The 17,309-nt window shown below is 44.2% G+C and overlaps 1 protein-coding gene across 1 annotated transcript; it reads left to right on the plus strand.

Annotated features, from left to right (window-relative positions):
• The first annotated feature begins 1,333 nt into the window (after positions 1 to 1,333).
• On the plus strand, positions 1,334 to 13,087 carry TFPI2 (tissue factor pathway inhibitor 2). Its single transcript, XM_044429599.1, has 5 exons — positions 1,334 to 1,492; positions 2,502 to 2,681; positions 3,167 to 3,346; positions 5,432 to 5,605; positions 11,753 to 13,087. Exons 1-5 carry the CDS (start codon positions 1,393 to 1,395, stop codon positions 11,851 to 11,853), a joined length of 735 nt encoding a protein of 244 aa, XP_044285534.1. The 5' UTR covers positions 1,334 to 1,392; the 3' UTR covers positions 11,854 to 13,087.
• Positions 13,088 to 17,309: the final 4,222 nt, after the last annotated feature.

Genomic DNA, 17,309 nt, shown 5'->3' on the forward strand with positions numbered 1-17,309 from the left:
AATAAAATGCAAGAAGGCAAAACACAAAAAATCCACCTGTAAGAGGTATTTTTGAACAGGTCTGTCTTCAGAATTGATAAGTGAAATCTCTCCTGACTCTTACTTGGACCATCACCAGCTCCTAGGAAAGTTAGCAACTGCTTTCCCTTAATCATATCTTTGCACTTGGAATAGGTTCTTGAGCATCATTTTTAGGCATTGTTGGCTGGGGAATGCTGGAAGTCGTAGGTCTTTTTTCTCTTTTAACATACATAGGACTGTACCTTAAATCACATATAATTAGGGTTCCTAGATAGGCCTTTTTACTTCCCTTACGTCATGCTATTCAGCTGGCATATTGAACCATCAGAAGCTGAGAAAACGTGATCGGGTCCATAGTTTGATCTGCACCATCTTCAGTTAGAAGGATTTTCTTTCTGCCTCAAAACCAGACAGAGAGTTGCAGTTATTTAGAGGAAAGTTATAGCATGTGTCAGTCCCAAAGTAGGACTATTGAACTGAATGAGCCTAAATTAGACTAACAGTGGATACAGCCTGTGGAGCCTTGTGGCTTCGAAGTTCATGGAATGGCTATGCACTCCAGCTTTTAGCTGATCTGATACGGTGCTATCCATGGTCCTGAGACTCATTCCCAAAATGGGGTTCAGTACCACGAAGAGTTCCTTAAGAGTTCATTCTCCACTCCAGAGAGTTACCCCACTAACATCAGAAACCCCAGCCTCCACTAGATACAACACTGCACCCCACATTCAGATGTAGTCAGCCTCACTGAGAGCGACGAGATTTAATGTAATTCAGTCATGAGACTTAACAGACCTCAATTTCGAGGTAGAACTAATGTGGATCACAGCGCTAGAGAAGCGCACGTGCAAGCACAGCACCATTTCCCTCGCTTTTGTTCCCTCGGCACGCCACCCCCGTCTAGCGGGAAAGGCGCTCATGATCGCGCCTGAGCCCACGTCAGGCAGGGAAACCTTCGCGCCTTGCCCAGGCTCCACGCTGCTTTCTTCGACAGCGAGATGGGGAAGGAATTCCTCCCCCGCGGTTCTTTCCTCATCGTCAGTCTTCAAAGGCCCACGACTGCCTCTGCGCCTCGCCCTCTCTCCTTTTCCGGATGCCCCCGTGCTCATCGCGGAATCTCTTCCTTGGAAGGGCGGATGACGCGCGCGGAGCGCATCTGCCTCTGTCAAGAGCTGCACGGCGCCTGCCGGAAAGGGGCGTGGATCCCCCCGGCCTGGGAAACGCGCGCACTGGACGGCGAGCGGAGGAGTCGAGGCTAAGGGCGGCTGTGGGTCCTATAAAAGCGATGGGTCGGAGGACGATCGGCGCAAGCACCTTCAGGACGGCCCTTGCAGTTGTTTGGCGGTCTTGGCCTCCCTCGAGCCACGTGCCATGGATTGCCCGGCTTGTGCAAACTTTTTGGTGGTCGCCTCGCTCTGGATGCTTCTGCAGTGCGGCTGTGCTAAGGCTGTGATAGTACCGCCGTGGATTGGTAAGCCGTTTGGGGGCAGCCTTTCACCATCGCCTGGCAATGGAGGACGGCTGCCGCCTGCCTTTGGCACTTGGCATCATGGCAAAAGTGCCAACTTGCCGGATAACCCTTTTGCCCGGCGTGACTGAGCCACCTTGTTGCTCACGGCAATGCTCCTGCTCTTCTTTTTTACCATCTTGTAGCTAGCAGATGGGTGATGACGGGATGGGTATCTTCCATTGTTCTGAGATGTATGTGGCTGGGAAAGTGCTTGTGCTTCACTAAATCCACTGGGTTTGTATGTAAATTTTACTTAAATATTATAGATTTACAATATAACCTTATGCATGCCTGCTCAGAAGTGAGCCCCATTTAATTCATGGGCATTTACTCGCATAGAAAGATATAAATGATTTCAGCCTTAAAGAAGGACTGTGTGATAGTTAAATATAAAGCATGGTAAAGAATCCAGAAATGCAAATTGAACTTGCAAGAAACATTGCATCATGGAGTGCTGTTGATCAGGGTTCCAGCCAGCCATACTTATTCCAGAGTATTTGTCCATTTCTCCTATATCCCTGTCCATCATTAGAAGAAGAACGATAAAATGCCCAGTTCTCCAAAAATGCATGGGGGTGTTTTAGAACAGAAAGAAGCATGTGTGTGCAAGTGTGTGGGGGGTGTTCTTTTAAAAAGTGAAGTATAAATCATTGGAATTAGTGGGATTTACTTTCTTCTAGAACTGTTTTGGAGCTGGGTATAAGAACCGGAGTAGGGAAATCTAGACAAAGCATATATTTATTTTCATAGGTTGAGAGGTGGTACACCTTTTCTTCAAAATAAGTTGCTCACATGGTGGCCAAATGTCTATGTTTCATTGCCACAAAACTCCTGCTCTTGAATTGGGCTCTATTTACAACACATAGATTTCTTTTCCAAAACTTTGTTGCTTGGATATATGCCTAAATGACCTCTTATTTTTCTCTTTTCTTTTCTTTTCTTTTCTTTTCTTTTCTTTTCTTTTCTTCAGACCACAGAGATATTTGCCTGCAGCCGCCACCTGAAGATGACTGTGGAGCCTTAGTTGCCAGGTGGTTCTATGACAGATATACTCAGACTTGTCAGAAGTTTACATATGGTGGCTGTGAGGGAAATGAAAACAACTTTCCAACTTTGCAAGCATGTTTAGAAAAGTGTGGCAAGATCAAGAGTAAGTTATTGTTATAAAATATTCAGGTCCTAAAACTGGATTGTGGAATCATGCCAATTCTTCTCTTATAAGCTTTTACCCCTGGTGTAAGTTATATCAGTGTTGATTTTACTTGTGCACCAGGGAGAAACACTGACCAGGAGAGCAGGTCAACAACGGAATCAGTTACTCGAGGACATGTCACTCTCCCTCACTGGAACTTTCGTGGTTGCTTTCACTCTAAATTTCCTGCATTGAGCAGAGGACTGAAAAAGCCTTATGATTCTAGGGTGTATATGCACAGGTTGCTTCTAGCAAGTGGATATACTGTTAGAAGGGAGTTCTTCAGAAAAGGACAAGCTACAATAGCTAATGACCAATCACTCATTGATGTCCAATATGTCCCATCAGGGACCTGAGAAAGTCACAGTGCATGGCAGGACATAATAGCTGACTTAATGATTTAATGTAGATGGTGGCTTTGCTCATTGTTGTTTTCACTTTAGGAGTGCCTGAAAGATGCAGACTAGAAGTCAGTGAAGGAATCTGTAGATCTATGATAAAAAGATACTTCTTCAACCTGACATCCATGAGATGTGAGAAGTTCTACTATGGGGGATGTGAAGGAAATGAAAACCGGTTTCACAGTAAAGTATCCTGCCTGGACCACTGCCTACCAATCAGAAGTAATTATTTTAATACAAGACTAAGGGCTGTTGAGCTTGAGGGAACAGACCCTCTGCATTCCTATGCCAGGGTGGGATGTGGCTCACCATGGAGGCAATAGGGGATGAGGTCATACCTTTCATTCTGCAAACATAGATCTGTTTTTGCTGCTGGAAGCTCTTCTCCTTCAGGTCCAAGCCCAAAGAGACCTCTGTTACATCCCATGTGTAGGTAGCTCCAGGCTGGCCTCTATTTTGCCTCCCACATTTGACCATCAAAGCCCCCATTTCAGTGGTGGTGCAGGGCTGAGGGAAAAACAGGCAGGGACAAAAGAAAAAGGGGTAAAATGCCAGCAACCTCTTTTAAGCTAAAGTTCTTATACCAGTAACAGCATATTTGGAAAAATACTAGTTCCCCTTTACTCAGCACTGGTTAAGCCTCATCGGGAGTACTGTGTCCAGTTCTGGGCACCACAGTTTAAGAAAATGCAGACAAGCTGGAAAGAGTTCAGAGGAGAGCAACAAGGACAATCCAGAGACTGGAACCAAGTCCTATGAGGAGAGATTGAAAAAACTGGGCAAGTTTAGCCTTGAGAAGAGAGGAGTGTGGGGAGATAAGATAGCATTTACAAGTACTTGAAAGGTTGTCACAAAGAGAAAGGATAGGATCTCTTCATCATCCCAGAGTGCAGGACATGAAATAATGGGTTCAAGTGACAGGAAACCAGATTTCAGCTAGAGATCAAGAAAAAATTCCTGACTGTTAGAGCAGTACAACAATGAACCAATTACTCTGGGAGGCTGTGGGCTCTCACACGCTAGAGGCATTCATGATGCAACTTGACAGCCATTTGAGAGGGTTGGTTTAACTTGGTGTCCTGCAGTGAGCAGGGGGCTGGACCCACTGGCCCTCTGGCCCCTTTCAACTCTACTGTTCTATGATTTCAACCTCTTTAGATAGGGGGACATGGCATAAAAGCCCTGAAACCACCAAACCGTGGCTGAGGGAGAAGAGGACAGGGCTGCCTGGGGAACCCTGGATAACAGACTGGGATTCCCAGGGCTAAAGTCCTGCTATGAGATGTCCTTCCACACCACTCCCAGTCTGCCCACTCACATGGGCAGAGCTCCTGTGCCAGGGTGGGGAATGTTCGGCTTTCTGAATGTTGTTGGACAGCCTTGCCCATGGTGAGACACAAAATGTGTTCCACCTTTTCGAGCCCATTAAATCAGGTATCAAAGAACAAAAATAAGTTGCATGCTTATTTAAAAAATAGCAAGTCATTTTTGGAGTCAGGTTTTGAATTTCTAGTGTCAGTCACATTTCTGAAGTCTGACCCTAGCAGTTGCAGGTTTGAGAGCACAACAGTGCCAAAGTAGTCAGTACAAACAGGGAAGAGGCAAAAGACAAGGCCTCAGCAGTCCAGGGGACAGACAAACAGGTTGCAGGGCAGCTCAGCATACAAGGAGCAGGCAGAAGGAGAATCAAAATCCAGTCTGGGTAACGAGCAGCAAGGTCACAAGGCCACACAGCAGATGAGCTGCAGGCAGAAGATAGTGAGAGCTCAAAACAAAGGTGCTCATGCCAGGAAAAAGTCAGGGCATTGCCTGGATCCAGGAAGGCTCGGGTAATGTTGTTTCGAGTAACTCTCTTGACCTTAGCTATTGATTTTATGCAGACGCTCTCAGAACCTCACCCAAGCCTTACCCATGAGCTGTTAGTGACAGCAGTGGAAAAGTTTCCCCTTGCGAGCAAGCCTCCTATGTGCAAATAGACCTTCTCACAAGGCAGCCTCTGGCTGAGGTGAGCACTCCTTCTGAGCTCCAGTCTTTTCAGGCATTATTCTCCACAATGGCTGGGGGTTTCTCTGCCTCCCCTTTTGTCCTCCATAAAGTGATAGTCTGGCAATAGTCACCCTGAAGGCCCAGACTGGTCTACTGGCAGATCCTGGGCATTAACTGGTGGTGGGTGGTTCCTGGTCCTCTAGCTCTTCCTTTGCAGGGGAGTCTTCAAACAGGGACATGACAACATTGCTGTGATACCTACTTTAAAAACTGACCCATACTAATAATGCAAATGTATTCTTTTTATTTTTCTCTTCCAAGGTGGCCCTTCATTCTGCTATAGTCCCAAAGATGAAGGATTCTGTTCTGCTTCGGTTCCTCGCTTTTACTACAAGGCAACAATACAAACCTGTTTGCAATTCAACTATACAGGATGTGGTGGCAACAACAACAATTTTATTGATGAGAAATCCTGTAGGACTGCCTGCAGGAAAGGCAGGTTTCTTTCTTCTTGCTTTGAGTGACAGTTAAATTACCAGCACTTGTATAGTGTGTGAGCCTGTAAGCGAAGGTCCATAAATAAGGCCTGTACTATTAAGTCTAGATTGTCAAAAATATTTTTAGATCACATAAATACACAGAGTTGCTCTCTTGGTTCCACAGAGTAAGTAGCAGCACTTTGAATTCAGGGCCCACGTTAGACAGAGTGAGGCAACCACCTCAAGCAGTGAATCCTTCATATCATGAGAAGGTAGCTAATTGTTGTTCTAAATTTATTATCAGGTAGGTTCCATTCCTAACTTCTATCCCTTTCAGTGGGTTTACTTTATGTATGACTAAGTCTGAGTTCAACGGAAGCTTTTGTAGAATTTTCTGCTTCGGGGGACAAAATAATTTGATCGGCCTTGTATGTTCACTGGATGTAGTGGGGGAGAGGGGAATGGAAGAGAGATTTGATCCACCTCAGGTAGCAAAGTGTTATGGAACAGGCCTTGTTTTCATTTCATTTCCTGAGTCTTTCCCAACCTGGCACCCTTCAATTCACATCATCTCCACCTGTCTGGGTCAACTCTTGCCCTGCTAGCTCTCTGAGGAGCAGGCTTGAGCAAATGCATCTTTACAAAGGGTTGAGAAAGATGAAAGCAAATGTGGGGGGAGGGGTGCAGTTTGCTTAGCCATCAGGTAATAATAGATACCCAAAACAAATTTTGCAGGTGCTTATTTATATTTGCTTTAAAGTTTCTCTCTGTGCATCTTTGAAGGATTCAATCCCCTAAGGTCACCCCTACTTATTAGGGCATGATCAGAGAAGAAGAGAGCATTTGATTTCAGAAAAAAACCTCAGGCAGAACAATTCAAGGGGGAGCAGGACATGAAGTACATGCAAGCAAAAGGCCAATTAATCCAGGGGGATCACATACAGCAGAGATCATTAGCAAATATCTTTAATTCAATCCATGAACAGCAGTGTGGTAGGGCAGATGACTTCCCAAAGATTCCAGGCTTACAATGAAAGATTCAGGGTTCCTGCCTGGGCCACTCTCTAACGCTACCTCTGTTAGCCTTTGTTCCAAAGCGGCCTTTTAACAGTGGTGTAGGTGAGGGTCAGGAAGTTAGAACTGCACAGAATTTCCAGCTGCACAGGAAACTGAATCATGAATGAATAGGAATCTAGTTACAGACTAGGCCAGTGGTGGCGAACCTAGGGCACACCTGCCACAGCAGCATGCAGAGCCCTCTCTGTCGGTACATGAGCCAAGTCGCCCCAGTATCACCCCAGCAGCCAAGCATCGGATAACAGCCCACATAGGGGTGCTGCACATGCTCAAAAAAGTAGTGGTGCCAGGCGATGACATCACAAGCCGCAACTCATTAGGTGCGACTCATCCGAGCTTTTGCATGGCTGGTCAGTGCACTGCCAAGTATACAAATATATTTGCTTGGACTGGCTGTGAGTTGTTTTTTCTAAACTAAAACCTCAGTTTTCAGGTTTTAATGCAGTGCTGGCACTTTGCAATAAATCAATTGGGTTTGAGTTGCAGTTTGGGCACTCGGTCTCTAAAAGGTTCACCATTACTGGGTTAGGCTTAGAAAAATGAGGTTTCCTGGTATGACTTTGATGGTTGGAATGTGTTTAGAATGGGCAGAAATGTTGAGATGTGCAGAAAAACTGTTCAAGGAAAACTTTTGCAAAATCGCCCTATTTTCAGTGGAACGCTAGCCCTATATTAGGGTTAGGGGTATGCACCAGGGCAGGGTTAGGGTTAGAAAAATGAGGTGTCCTGGCATGATTTTGATGGTTGAATGTGCTTAGAATGGGCAGAAATGATGGGCTGTGCAGAAAAAGCTACTCAAGGAAGACTTTTTCAAAATCGCCCCTTTCAGTGGTATTTTACCTGTATATTAGGGTTAGGGTGTGCACTAAGGTAGGGTTGGGCCAGTGGTGGTGAACGTATGGCATGCATGCCACAGTGGGCATGCAGAGCCCTCTCTGTCAGCATGTGACCTACGTCACCCCAGCATTGCCCCACCGGCCAAGGGCAGCACACATAGGGGCCATGCGCATGTTCGGAAAGGAGTAGCGATGCCACCCAATGACATCACGAGCCGCGTCTCATTAGACGTTACTCATCCCAGCTTTCGCATGGCCAGTCAGTGCACTGTCAAGGTCATATATATATATATATATATATATATATATATATGTTGTTGTTAGTTGCAAAGTCATGTCCAACCCATCGCGATCCCATGGACAACACTCCTCCAGGCCTTCCTGTCCTTCACCATCCCCCGGAGTCCACTTAAGCTCGCACCAACTGCCTCAGTGACTCCATCTAGCCACCTCATCCTCTGCCGTCCCCTTCTTCTTTTGCCATCTATTGTTCCTAGCATTAGGCTCTTCTCCAGGGAGTCTTTCCTTCTCATTAGGTGGCCAAAGTATTTGAGTTTCATCTTCAGTATCTGGCCTTCTAAAGAGCAGTCAGGGTTGATCTCCTCTAGGACTGACCAATTTGATCGCCTTGCGGTCCAAGTGACTCGCAGGAGTCTCCTCCAGCACCACAATTCAAGAGCCTCAATCCTTCGGCACTCAGCCTTCCTTACGGTCCAGCTTTCACAGCCATACATTGCAACTGGGAAAACCATAGCCTTGACTATATGCACTTTTGTTGTCAGGGTGATGTCTCTGCTTTTTAGTGTGCTGCCTAGATTTGCCATAGCTTTCCTCCGCAGGAGCAAGCGTCTTTTAATTTCTTGGCTGCAGTCCCTGTCTGCTGTGATCTTGGAGCCCAGGAAGATAAAATCTGTCACTACCTCCATTTCTTCCCCATCTATTTGCCAGGAAGTGAGAGGACCGGATGACATGATCTTAGTTTTCTTAATGTTGAGTTTCAAGCCAACTTATATTTGCTTGGACTGGCTGTGAGTTGTTTTTTCTAAACTAAAACCTCAGTATTCAGGTTTTATTGCAGTGTTGGCACTTTGCAGTGTGGGCGTTGAGTTGCAGTTTGGGCACTCGGTCTCTAAAAGGTTCATCATCACTGGACTAGGCTTTCAGCTGATTTCTGTACTGGCCTAATCAATACTACACACATCTGTACATAATAGATCTGATTTTGTTGCAACATGCTTTTGCTATGAAAATCTTGGCGCATGCCATTTGTTGTGGGGACAGCAATTTATGAAATAGATCATGAAATATAGTGGGGCAACTGGAAAGAAACATTTGTGATGGGTTTTTGTTTGTTTGTTTGTTTTTTGAAAAGCAGGAAGATTCTAGGAGAGTGTTAAAGCCAGATATTCCAGAAAAACATTGGTCTCGAGCCTGTTGTTAACGTGAGGTACCTAGTTTACATTCTAGCTCAGCCTAGCCAACCCTACAAGATTATTTATTTATTTATTTAAAACATTTCTATGCCGCCCCATTGCAATAAAGCCTCGGGGCGGCTCACAAAACATCAATAAATAACAATACAATAAAACCCCAGTGCAATAAAACCTCAGTGCATTCTCGGCTAAAAAATTTTAAAAAAAAAAAACCCTAGTTAAATAAATAAATTAACAATTAAAATAAGTTTTAAATAAAAAGGTCTTAGCCTGGCGCCGAAAAACAAATAACGACGGCGCCAGGCGGACCTCTCTGGGGAGCGCATTCCATAAATGGGGCGCCACCGCAGAGAAAGCCCTCCTCCGGGTACTCACCCTCCTGATGTCATTCACAGAGGGTTCCCCGAGAAGGGCATCTGCTGCTGTTCTCAAGGGGTGGGAGGGCATATATGGGCGCAAGCGTTCCTTTAGGTATCCAGGTCCCAAGCCGTTTAGGGCTTTATAGGTCATAACCAACACCTTGAATCAGGCTTGGACTTCAATCGGGAGCCAGTGGAGCTGAAAGAGAACTGGGGTTATATGAGAACAACACCCAGTCCCCATCAGCAACCTGGCAGCTCTATTCTGCACCAATTGAAGTATCCGGACCGTCTTCAAGGGTAGCCCCACGTAGAGCGCATTACAGAAATCTAATAGGGAAGTTACCAGCGCGTGTGTCACTGTCTCCAGGCAGTCATTCTCTAGGAAGGGACGCAGCTGATGGATCAGCCAAAGCTGAAGGAAGGCGCTCCTCACCACCGCCATCACCTGGTCTTCCAGAGACAGCTCAGGGTCGAGGAGCACTCCTAAGCTGCGAACCCTGTCCCTCAGAGGGAGTGCAAGCCCATTTAGGACAAGGCCCAAGTCCCCCATCCCAAGGTCCGAGTTGCCCACCAACAGGACCTCTGTCTTATCTGGATTGAGCTTCAGTTTATTGGCCTTCATCCAGCCCATTACCTCGACCAGGCACCGGATCAGCACAGCCACTGCCTCACCTGGATTGGTAGAAAACGAGAGGTAGAGCTGGGTATCATCAGCATACTGATGATTCCTCAGCCCACACCTCCTGATGACCTCCCCAGCAGTTTCATGTAGATGTTAAAAAGCAAAGGGGACAAAATGGACCCCTGCGGAACTCCATGGCATAACTGCCATGGCGCAGAGCCATAGTCCCCCAGCACCACCTTCTGAAATCGGCCATTGAGATAGGAGCGGAACCACCGCCACGCGGTGCCTCCAACTCCCAATCCCGCTAGCCTATTCAGAAGGATACCATGGTCAATGGTATCAAAAGCCGCTGAAAGGTCCAGGAGAACTAACAGGGACGCACTCCCCCTGTCTCTCTCCCTGCACAGGTCATCATACAGGGCGACCAAGGCAGATTCAGTGCCATACCCATGTCTGAAGCCGGACTGAAATGGGTCCAGATAATCAGTTTCATCCAAGAGTGCTTGGAGTTGTCCCGCCACCACCCGCTCTAGTACCTTGCCCAGGAACGGGATGTTGGCCACCGGTCTATAACTGGCGGCCACCTCTGGATCCAGGGATGCCTTCTTTAGGACTGGCCAGACTACTACCTCCTTTAAAGGGGCAGGTACCCGGCCATCTCTTAAAGAGGCATTGACCACCTCCAGGATCTAGGCCCCAATCCCATCCTTGGCTTTCTTAAGTAGCCAAGATGAGCATGGGTCTAGTAAGCAAGTGGTAGGATGTACTTGTCCAAGCACCTTGTCCACATCATCAGGCCGCAACAACTGAAATTCATCCATTAATTGTGGACTCGACAGCGTCGATGGCAACTCCCCAGTGAAATCTGATTCAATAGCAGAGTCAAGCTCGTGGCGAATCTGAGTGATTTTCTCCCTAAAATGCTTGGCAAAGTCATCACAGCAGGCTTTCGAGGGTGGCACCAGATCGCTCTTCGGGCCCGGATGTAACAGCCCCTGCACCACCCGAAAGAGCTCCGCCGGACAGCATTGTGAGGAGGCAATGGAAACGGAGAAGAATTTCTTCTTCACCATCCTCACCGCCACAGCATAGGCCCAATAACAGGCTCTCAAGTGTGTTCGATCAGAATCACCCCGTGATCTCCTCCACCTACACTCTAGACATCTCCCAACCTGCTTCATCGCCCGTAATTCAGGCGTATACCAAGGAGATGAACGGGCTCTGCCAGGTGGGAGAGGATCGTGTCTATAGCCCTGGTCATCTCCTCATTCCACAATTCAACCAGGGCATCAACAGGATCACCAGCCTTGTCAACCGGAAAATCCCCTAGAGCTTCCAGGAATCCATCCAGCTCCAGGGGCAGACCAATACAATCGGGTCCACACCCTTGCAGAGGGAAAGGCCGCTCTCGAGCTCAAACCTTATGAGGAAGGTTTAGGCATCCAAGTGTCACTTTAAGATCTTTTGGATGCAAATATTTTAATTACTCAAATGACACATTGATCTAGATTATCTGTGGTGACATGTCCTTGAATACAAAATCTTCCATCCATACACAAAATGGAGAGCACTTCAGCCCTCTCTGCATATGGAGGCACCATGAATAGTTCAGTCTATAGTACTTGATTTATGATTGTTCAGCCACATATACCATTTACTACTTGGTGCTCCAGTTATGAAATGATGAATGTGTGTTTGTGAGCAAAGGTATCTGGTGAGTGGGATTTCAGAGGTGGGGCTGGCATGACATTGGCAGCCACTCCACCTGCAACCATAACTGCATGAAATCCTCCTGGTTGTAATCCAGTTTCTGTTCCTTTTTTTTTTTAGCAAAGACATGGAGTTTTGTTTTTAAAAAAAATTCAATGAAGCCAGGACATCACCTCTCCAATAAGAAGAGGATTGTAAAGAAGATGCACAGTTTTAAGTAACTGGAAGCTTTTAGGTGCAACCCATGCATGCTTACTCAGAAGAAAGTCCTACCATTCCCAGCATTTACCAGCCATAATTACATTCATAATTTGTTGTTTTCTTGTTATATGTAGCTACAATTGAATTGTTATATATTATTACATTTATTTCACTGTATGAATTTATTTATGAATTTATTTTACTATATGCTTGTTTGAAATGTGACAAGCCAGTGACTATGATCTATCAAGATGTAGCTCAGCCTTCTGGATCAGGTCCCATGTGCATACTAGGGTGCTGTGCTGTGAATGATAAGCCCATCAGCAATGGAAGCTGAAGGTGGTTCCAATATCCACTCCAAAGTGTGACCTGAAACTCAAAGGAGCTATCCATAGAGCTGAACCTGTTTGTGGTCGTAGGGTTCAGCAATATGGATAGCTCTGTTGAAGTTCAGTCTACACCCCAGGTCATATGCACTGCCTCACTGACATTAGAGCCACCAATCTCTGCTGTCCATAACCTGCACCAGTGCTTCTCGTTGTCATTAAGAAATCTTGATCTACAATAGTGGGTTCAACACACATAGCAGCACATGCATCCCTTCCCTGGGACCAGGACACTTCATCTTTATTATCCTTCACCTCCCACTCTTCAAATTTATCAGGAAGGACAGTAGTTCAGTGGTAGAACACATGCTTAGTTTATATGCAGAAGGTCTCAGGTTCAGTCCCTGATGTGGTGAAAAGAGTCAGATAGCAGGTGCTTTCAGGCAAAGACTTCTGCTTGACAAGCTGGAAAGCTTCTGCCAGTCAGAGCAGACAATCCTGAGCAAGACAGCTATATTGCCTGTCCTGGTGGTAGCTTTGCATGGTTTCCTATGATGTGTTTCAGTCTGGCAGAGAAGGTATCGCTGATGGTTTGCCTATAAAGCTGGCATGCAGCAGTATGTTTCCAGAACTCTGGCTCTCACTTATCAAAGATTTTCTCAGGATTGAAAACTGTTCATGGAAACTGAACTAGATTTATTTAAACTTTCTCTTCCATGGTGTATGAGCATTATTCAGCTTCTGTGCAGCAAGGGCTTCACTGATGCAAATACGATATAGGAAATCTGGCACTTAGTTGATGTTTTAAAATTTTGATAGATAATTGTCCATTTTATATGACTAATTTGCAGTTAGATCAAAAAAAGTCCAATTTGTTTTCCTCAGGAAAATGTTAAAATAAAAATCAGCCCTGTGGCTATAAAAAATTTGCTGCGGCCATCTCGAGAAGTTCTTTTAAAATTCATTTTTATTTTGAAATGTCAATCCCATCCAGCTTCCTGAGGGAGGGGGAGGTTTTTGCAGGGAACCAAAGTGCTAATTTAAAGTGTGATTCCAGTTCTGTATTTCCAAGAATGCTCCTGGGCTCTGTGCAGCCTTCATGGTCAAGTCATTTTTCTTCAGGCTTCATCAGTTTGTGCACAGAACTGTGAGTTCCAAAGAGGGGTTTTCTGTTTTGGAGTGCAGGCCCCATTTTTGCCTTGTGTTCATTCCTTCAGCCCCACCCTTTTGCCTTCTGGAAAATGAGTATTTTGCCATGCCAACGATGGCAGCCATTTTGTGAAAGGCCCAGCTCCTCCTGTGATACTAATGCTGCAATGGTTTCTCACAGTCTGCCAGAATTCCCAAACACTATCTCTAATACTGTCTTAGCCACAAGGAGAGTGGATTTCTATATATTCAGGACTACCCCCTTCTGTGAATATTCAACTCTTTGCTGGATGGATGCTTAGAGGATTTATGGGCTCCAGTCAATGTAACCTTGTGGACTGTCAGTAATCCAGGCTTCAAGCCACAAAAATAAATCGAATGCCCCCACACCTGAATAATTGAAGTTTTACAGTACAAACTTGTATGTGGATTACATTGTAATATCCAGGCCAATTGGACTACCCAGCCTACAGGGTGAATATTACATTGAGCTGAACTCAAAAACACAAATAATTTACTTTGCCCCCTGAGGACTGAGTGCATAATAATCATCCTCCAAACTGTCTAACTGTAACTAGCAGTAGGCTAATGGACAATTTATTTTTGTCAACCATCTAGAAAAATAGAGTAATGGTCATTTTGTATTCAAGACAAAACAATAAATTCCAACAGTGCTAGAGCCATTGCCACTTTATGCACACTGGGGTGATTTAAAGGTTCAGCAACCACCAAATGATGTTAGCAATTCTTCCTTTTTTTTTCTTGGACTGAATAGCAACTAACTTTAAAATAAAATTATAAATGTGGCTGATTACAAAAAACCACCCAATGTTGTTACCCGAATCTGGGAAGCCTAGTAACCGGTAAACTTGCCTGGTGTGCCTGATTGATAATAGATTGGTCAAGACAGCTCTTCAGAAGGAGCAGCTTTATTCTGGAATAGAAGGGACCACACAAGCATGAGCAAAGCAAGGTTACTAGCAGCACCCACCCTAACAACACAGGTTCCTAACTTTTCTACTTCTGACTAAACCTTCTCTTCTGCTTCCTTCTGCTCTGCCCAATGTTCTAGTGACATGTTCTTGCTCCGGTCTGCCCCATCCTCGCCTATCTCGGTATTTGGGAGGGGTCACTTCCTAAGTTGACCCAGGGCTCAGCTGTCACTGGATACAAGTTGAAGTACCTCGGAGCCTGGAGGTTTATGATCAGGGAATATTTGTCTATTAATATGAAAGGTATGCATTATTAATAGACTCATCAAGAGCCCATCTTACCAAGAGTCTGTTTTGTGTATCTATAGTAATTAAAAACAAATACCTGCCTCCAAATTTACTAGAGTATTCCATTTCTATCATTTGCAAATTTTCATTTCAAATCTGCCTAGCTTACTAACAACAGAAGATGAAAATCTCTCTCTCTCTCTCTCTCTCCCTCTCTCCCTCTGTATGTGTGTGTGTCAGTGGGTGAGTGGCCATACCAACTCAACATGGGCTAGAAGTGGATACTTCTGTCCATTTTGCTTTCTCACATATTTAAATCTTGAGCTTTTTCCATTCTGAATATGAAAAAATTGTAATTTTTAATAGTCATTATAAAAATGAACTGAAACAGAATTCCCACACTTTCCCAGCATGGGCTCCTGTAGAAATATTCACCTCTCTCTTTACCTTTAACATGCATTTTGCAGTAATCCACATTTGCAGAGGGGAACTATGCCAGCTTACCTGGGATGACATTAAACTTACTTTTGAATAGATGCATACAAGTTTGTGCTGCCATTTGAAGTAAGATTTACACATTAATACAGAGATGTTTGTGGAATAAGTAAATATGCAAGCTTTGATAGAACTGCATACTCCAGATTTGTTATAACATTAAGTTACTGAAACTAAAAGGCCATGTACAGAAATGGGTTGGATCCTTATTTAAGCTGGTTCAACTGTGCTAGTGGAAGTTGACTTCCCTGCTCAATATTCTCATGGCAGCCTCTCCAACTTCCTGAAGATGCTCTATAGAATCAGAAGCCGGGGGGGGGGGGGAGATTCCCCAGATCAGGCCAATGGGTGAGCTTACAAGTTGAGCCTTTACTCCTGCAGAAGGCAGATCCTGGATTATTATTTCTACTAGCAACACTACTACTTTTAAGGTGATGACAGTGATGATGGTATTTAAGTAACCTGAACAGGAGATAATCCTTTCTGGTTCTCAGTATTTTCAGATCAGAGATATTATCTCTACAGATTCATGCAGTGCAATTAAGTAACTGCCTCAAATTGTTTACAGGAGCTGAACAGGGCTGTCAAGGGCAGGCTATTTTGGAGGTCCTTCATTCATAGGGTCAGCCAAAGAGACAGCGCATGACAGCAACAGAATTGGAGGAATTTATTATGAAAAATAATACATATATTGTTTCAAGCATATTTGATTTATTATTAAAATATTAATGCAGAATGGAACAAGTAGAGGAGTTTAAGGTAAAGGGAATAAAATACAAATGCAAAGTGGGGAATACATTTAGGAGGATAGGAACCATTTTTCCTTCAGTATGAACATGAGGGGAGAAATGTTTAACATTAATGATGGTAGCATGTTGCTCTGGTTTGCTACACAGAATTAAGCAGCAATATAGTCTGATTAATGGCAATGCCAGAAGTCTGACTTTTACCATGTGTGGAATGTCCCTCCTGCAAAAACTATTGTTATTTGTTTTTCGGTGCCAGGCAAAGACCTTTTTATTTAAGCGTCATTTTAATTGTTAATAGTATTTGCTTATTTTATCTGGCCAGGGCAACTTATTTTATATTGTTACTTATTTTATATTGTTATTTTTATATTGTTATTTTTTGTATTTTAACTTTATGTTGTGAGCCGCCCCGAGGCTTTGGCGAATGGGGTGGCATAGAAATGTTTTAATAAATAAATAAATATATTAAAAGATTCAGCAAAAGAAGGATACACATGAAAAGAATCCCAGAATATGCTACAAATGTAGGCCCACTTTTATGGGTATTATGCTAATATAGCAATAAAAAGCAGACTGCAGTATTGGCAAGCTACAGGGTAACAGCTGCTCAGATGCTCTATGCCAAATGTGAGACACAACCAGAAATATTCCAGTTCAATGAATGGATTATTAAGATGTGGGCTCCACAAGTATGGCACATATTAGCAAAATATGTGAGCATTACATGCCAAAACTTAGATTTGTTTATAAACAATGGGGATCCGTTATATTACACTGTTTTGTACTCCAAATTATGTATTTCTGAATTTGCAACACTGTTTTAATTGTATATGAGGCAATTAATTTGTGAATTAAAATAATCCTTGTTGCCAGCATGGAGATGATGGTGACAAGGAAAAGGAGGGAGGAGGAGGACAATCATAACAACTACAAATGTATCCATGAAAATGTTTGGTAGGCATGTCTGAAGGTTAATTTAGGCAATAAACAGACAAATTCAGAGCTTAGTGATGCATTAGCTCTACAGTTGCCAGACATCTTGTTTGTTGAAAAATTCCAACTCAACTTTGATTAAAAGCCTCAAAGGTCTCTAACAAGGCATACTAAGAACTATACAAAACCATCCACTATATGAAATGTTGTTTAAACACTACACACTTTCTAAATATTAATTGGCAGCTGCAGCATAAACAACGAAGGGCAGCATAAAGAACAAAGGGCAGCATAAAGCACAGGACAACCCAAAAGGTCCCCAAAGAGGCACCAAAAGTTGTTATTGAAAAGGCAATAAGAAGTAAAAAATAAACCATTTCCAAAACATCTAGGCTGACACTCTGTGCAGCCAGTTTGATGCACAGGAAGAATTTTTTTCTGTTCTCTGGTGAATGCCTGATGAGGGCAAGGGGACAAACCCCCTGCAAAATGACGTTGTTCCTGGTGGGGCCGCCTCTGCACAACCTCCACCTTCAGATGAGCTTCTTCCACGTGTTCAAGGTACACATGGGCAGGCATGTATATGAAACACGCACACGTACAC

The sequence above is a fragment of the Varanus komodoensis genome, unplaced genomic scaffold, assembly GCF_004798865.1.
Source record: "Varanus komodoensis strain SLA01 unplaced genomic scaffold, ASM479886v1 scaffold2, whole genome shotgun sequence".
NCBI lineage: Eukaryota > Metazoa > Chordata > Lepidosauria > Squamata > Varanidae > Varanus > Varanus komodoensis.

What these genes read in the sequence shown, in the direction of transcription:
- TFPI2 (XM_044429599.1), top strand. Translation starts at nt 1,393, where the DNA reads ATGGATTGCCCGGCTTGTGCAAACTTTTTGGTGGTCGCCTCGCTCTGG. An exon ending in GATAGTACCGCCGTGGATTG is followed by an intron (nt 1,493 to 2,501) that starts GTAAGCCGTTTG and finishes TCTTTTCTTCAG; the next exon opens with ACCACAGAGATATTTGCCTG. An exon ending in TAGGACTGCCTGCAGGAAAG is followed by an intron (nt 5,606 to 11,752) that starts GCAGGTTTCTTT and finishes TTTTTTTTTTAG; the next exon opens with CAAAGACATGGAGTTTTGTT.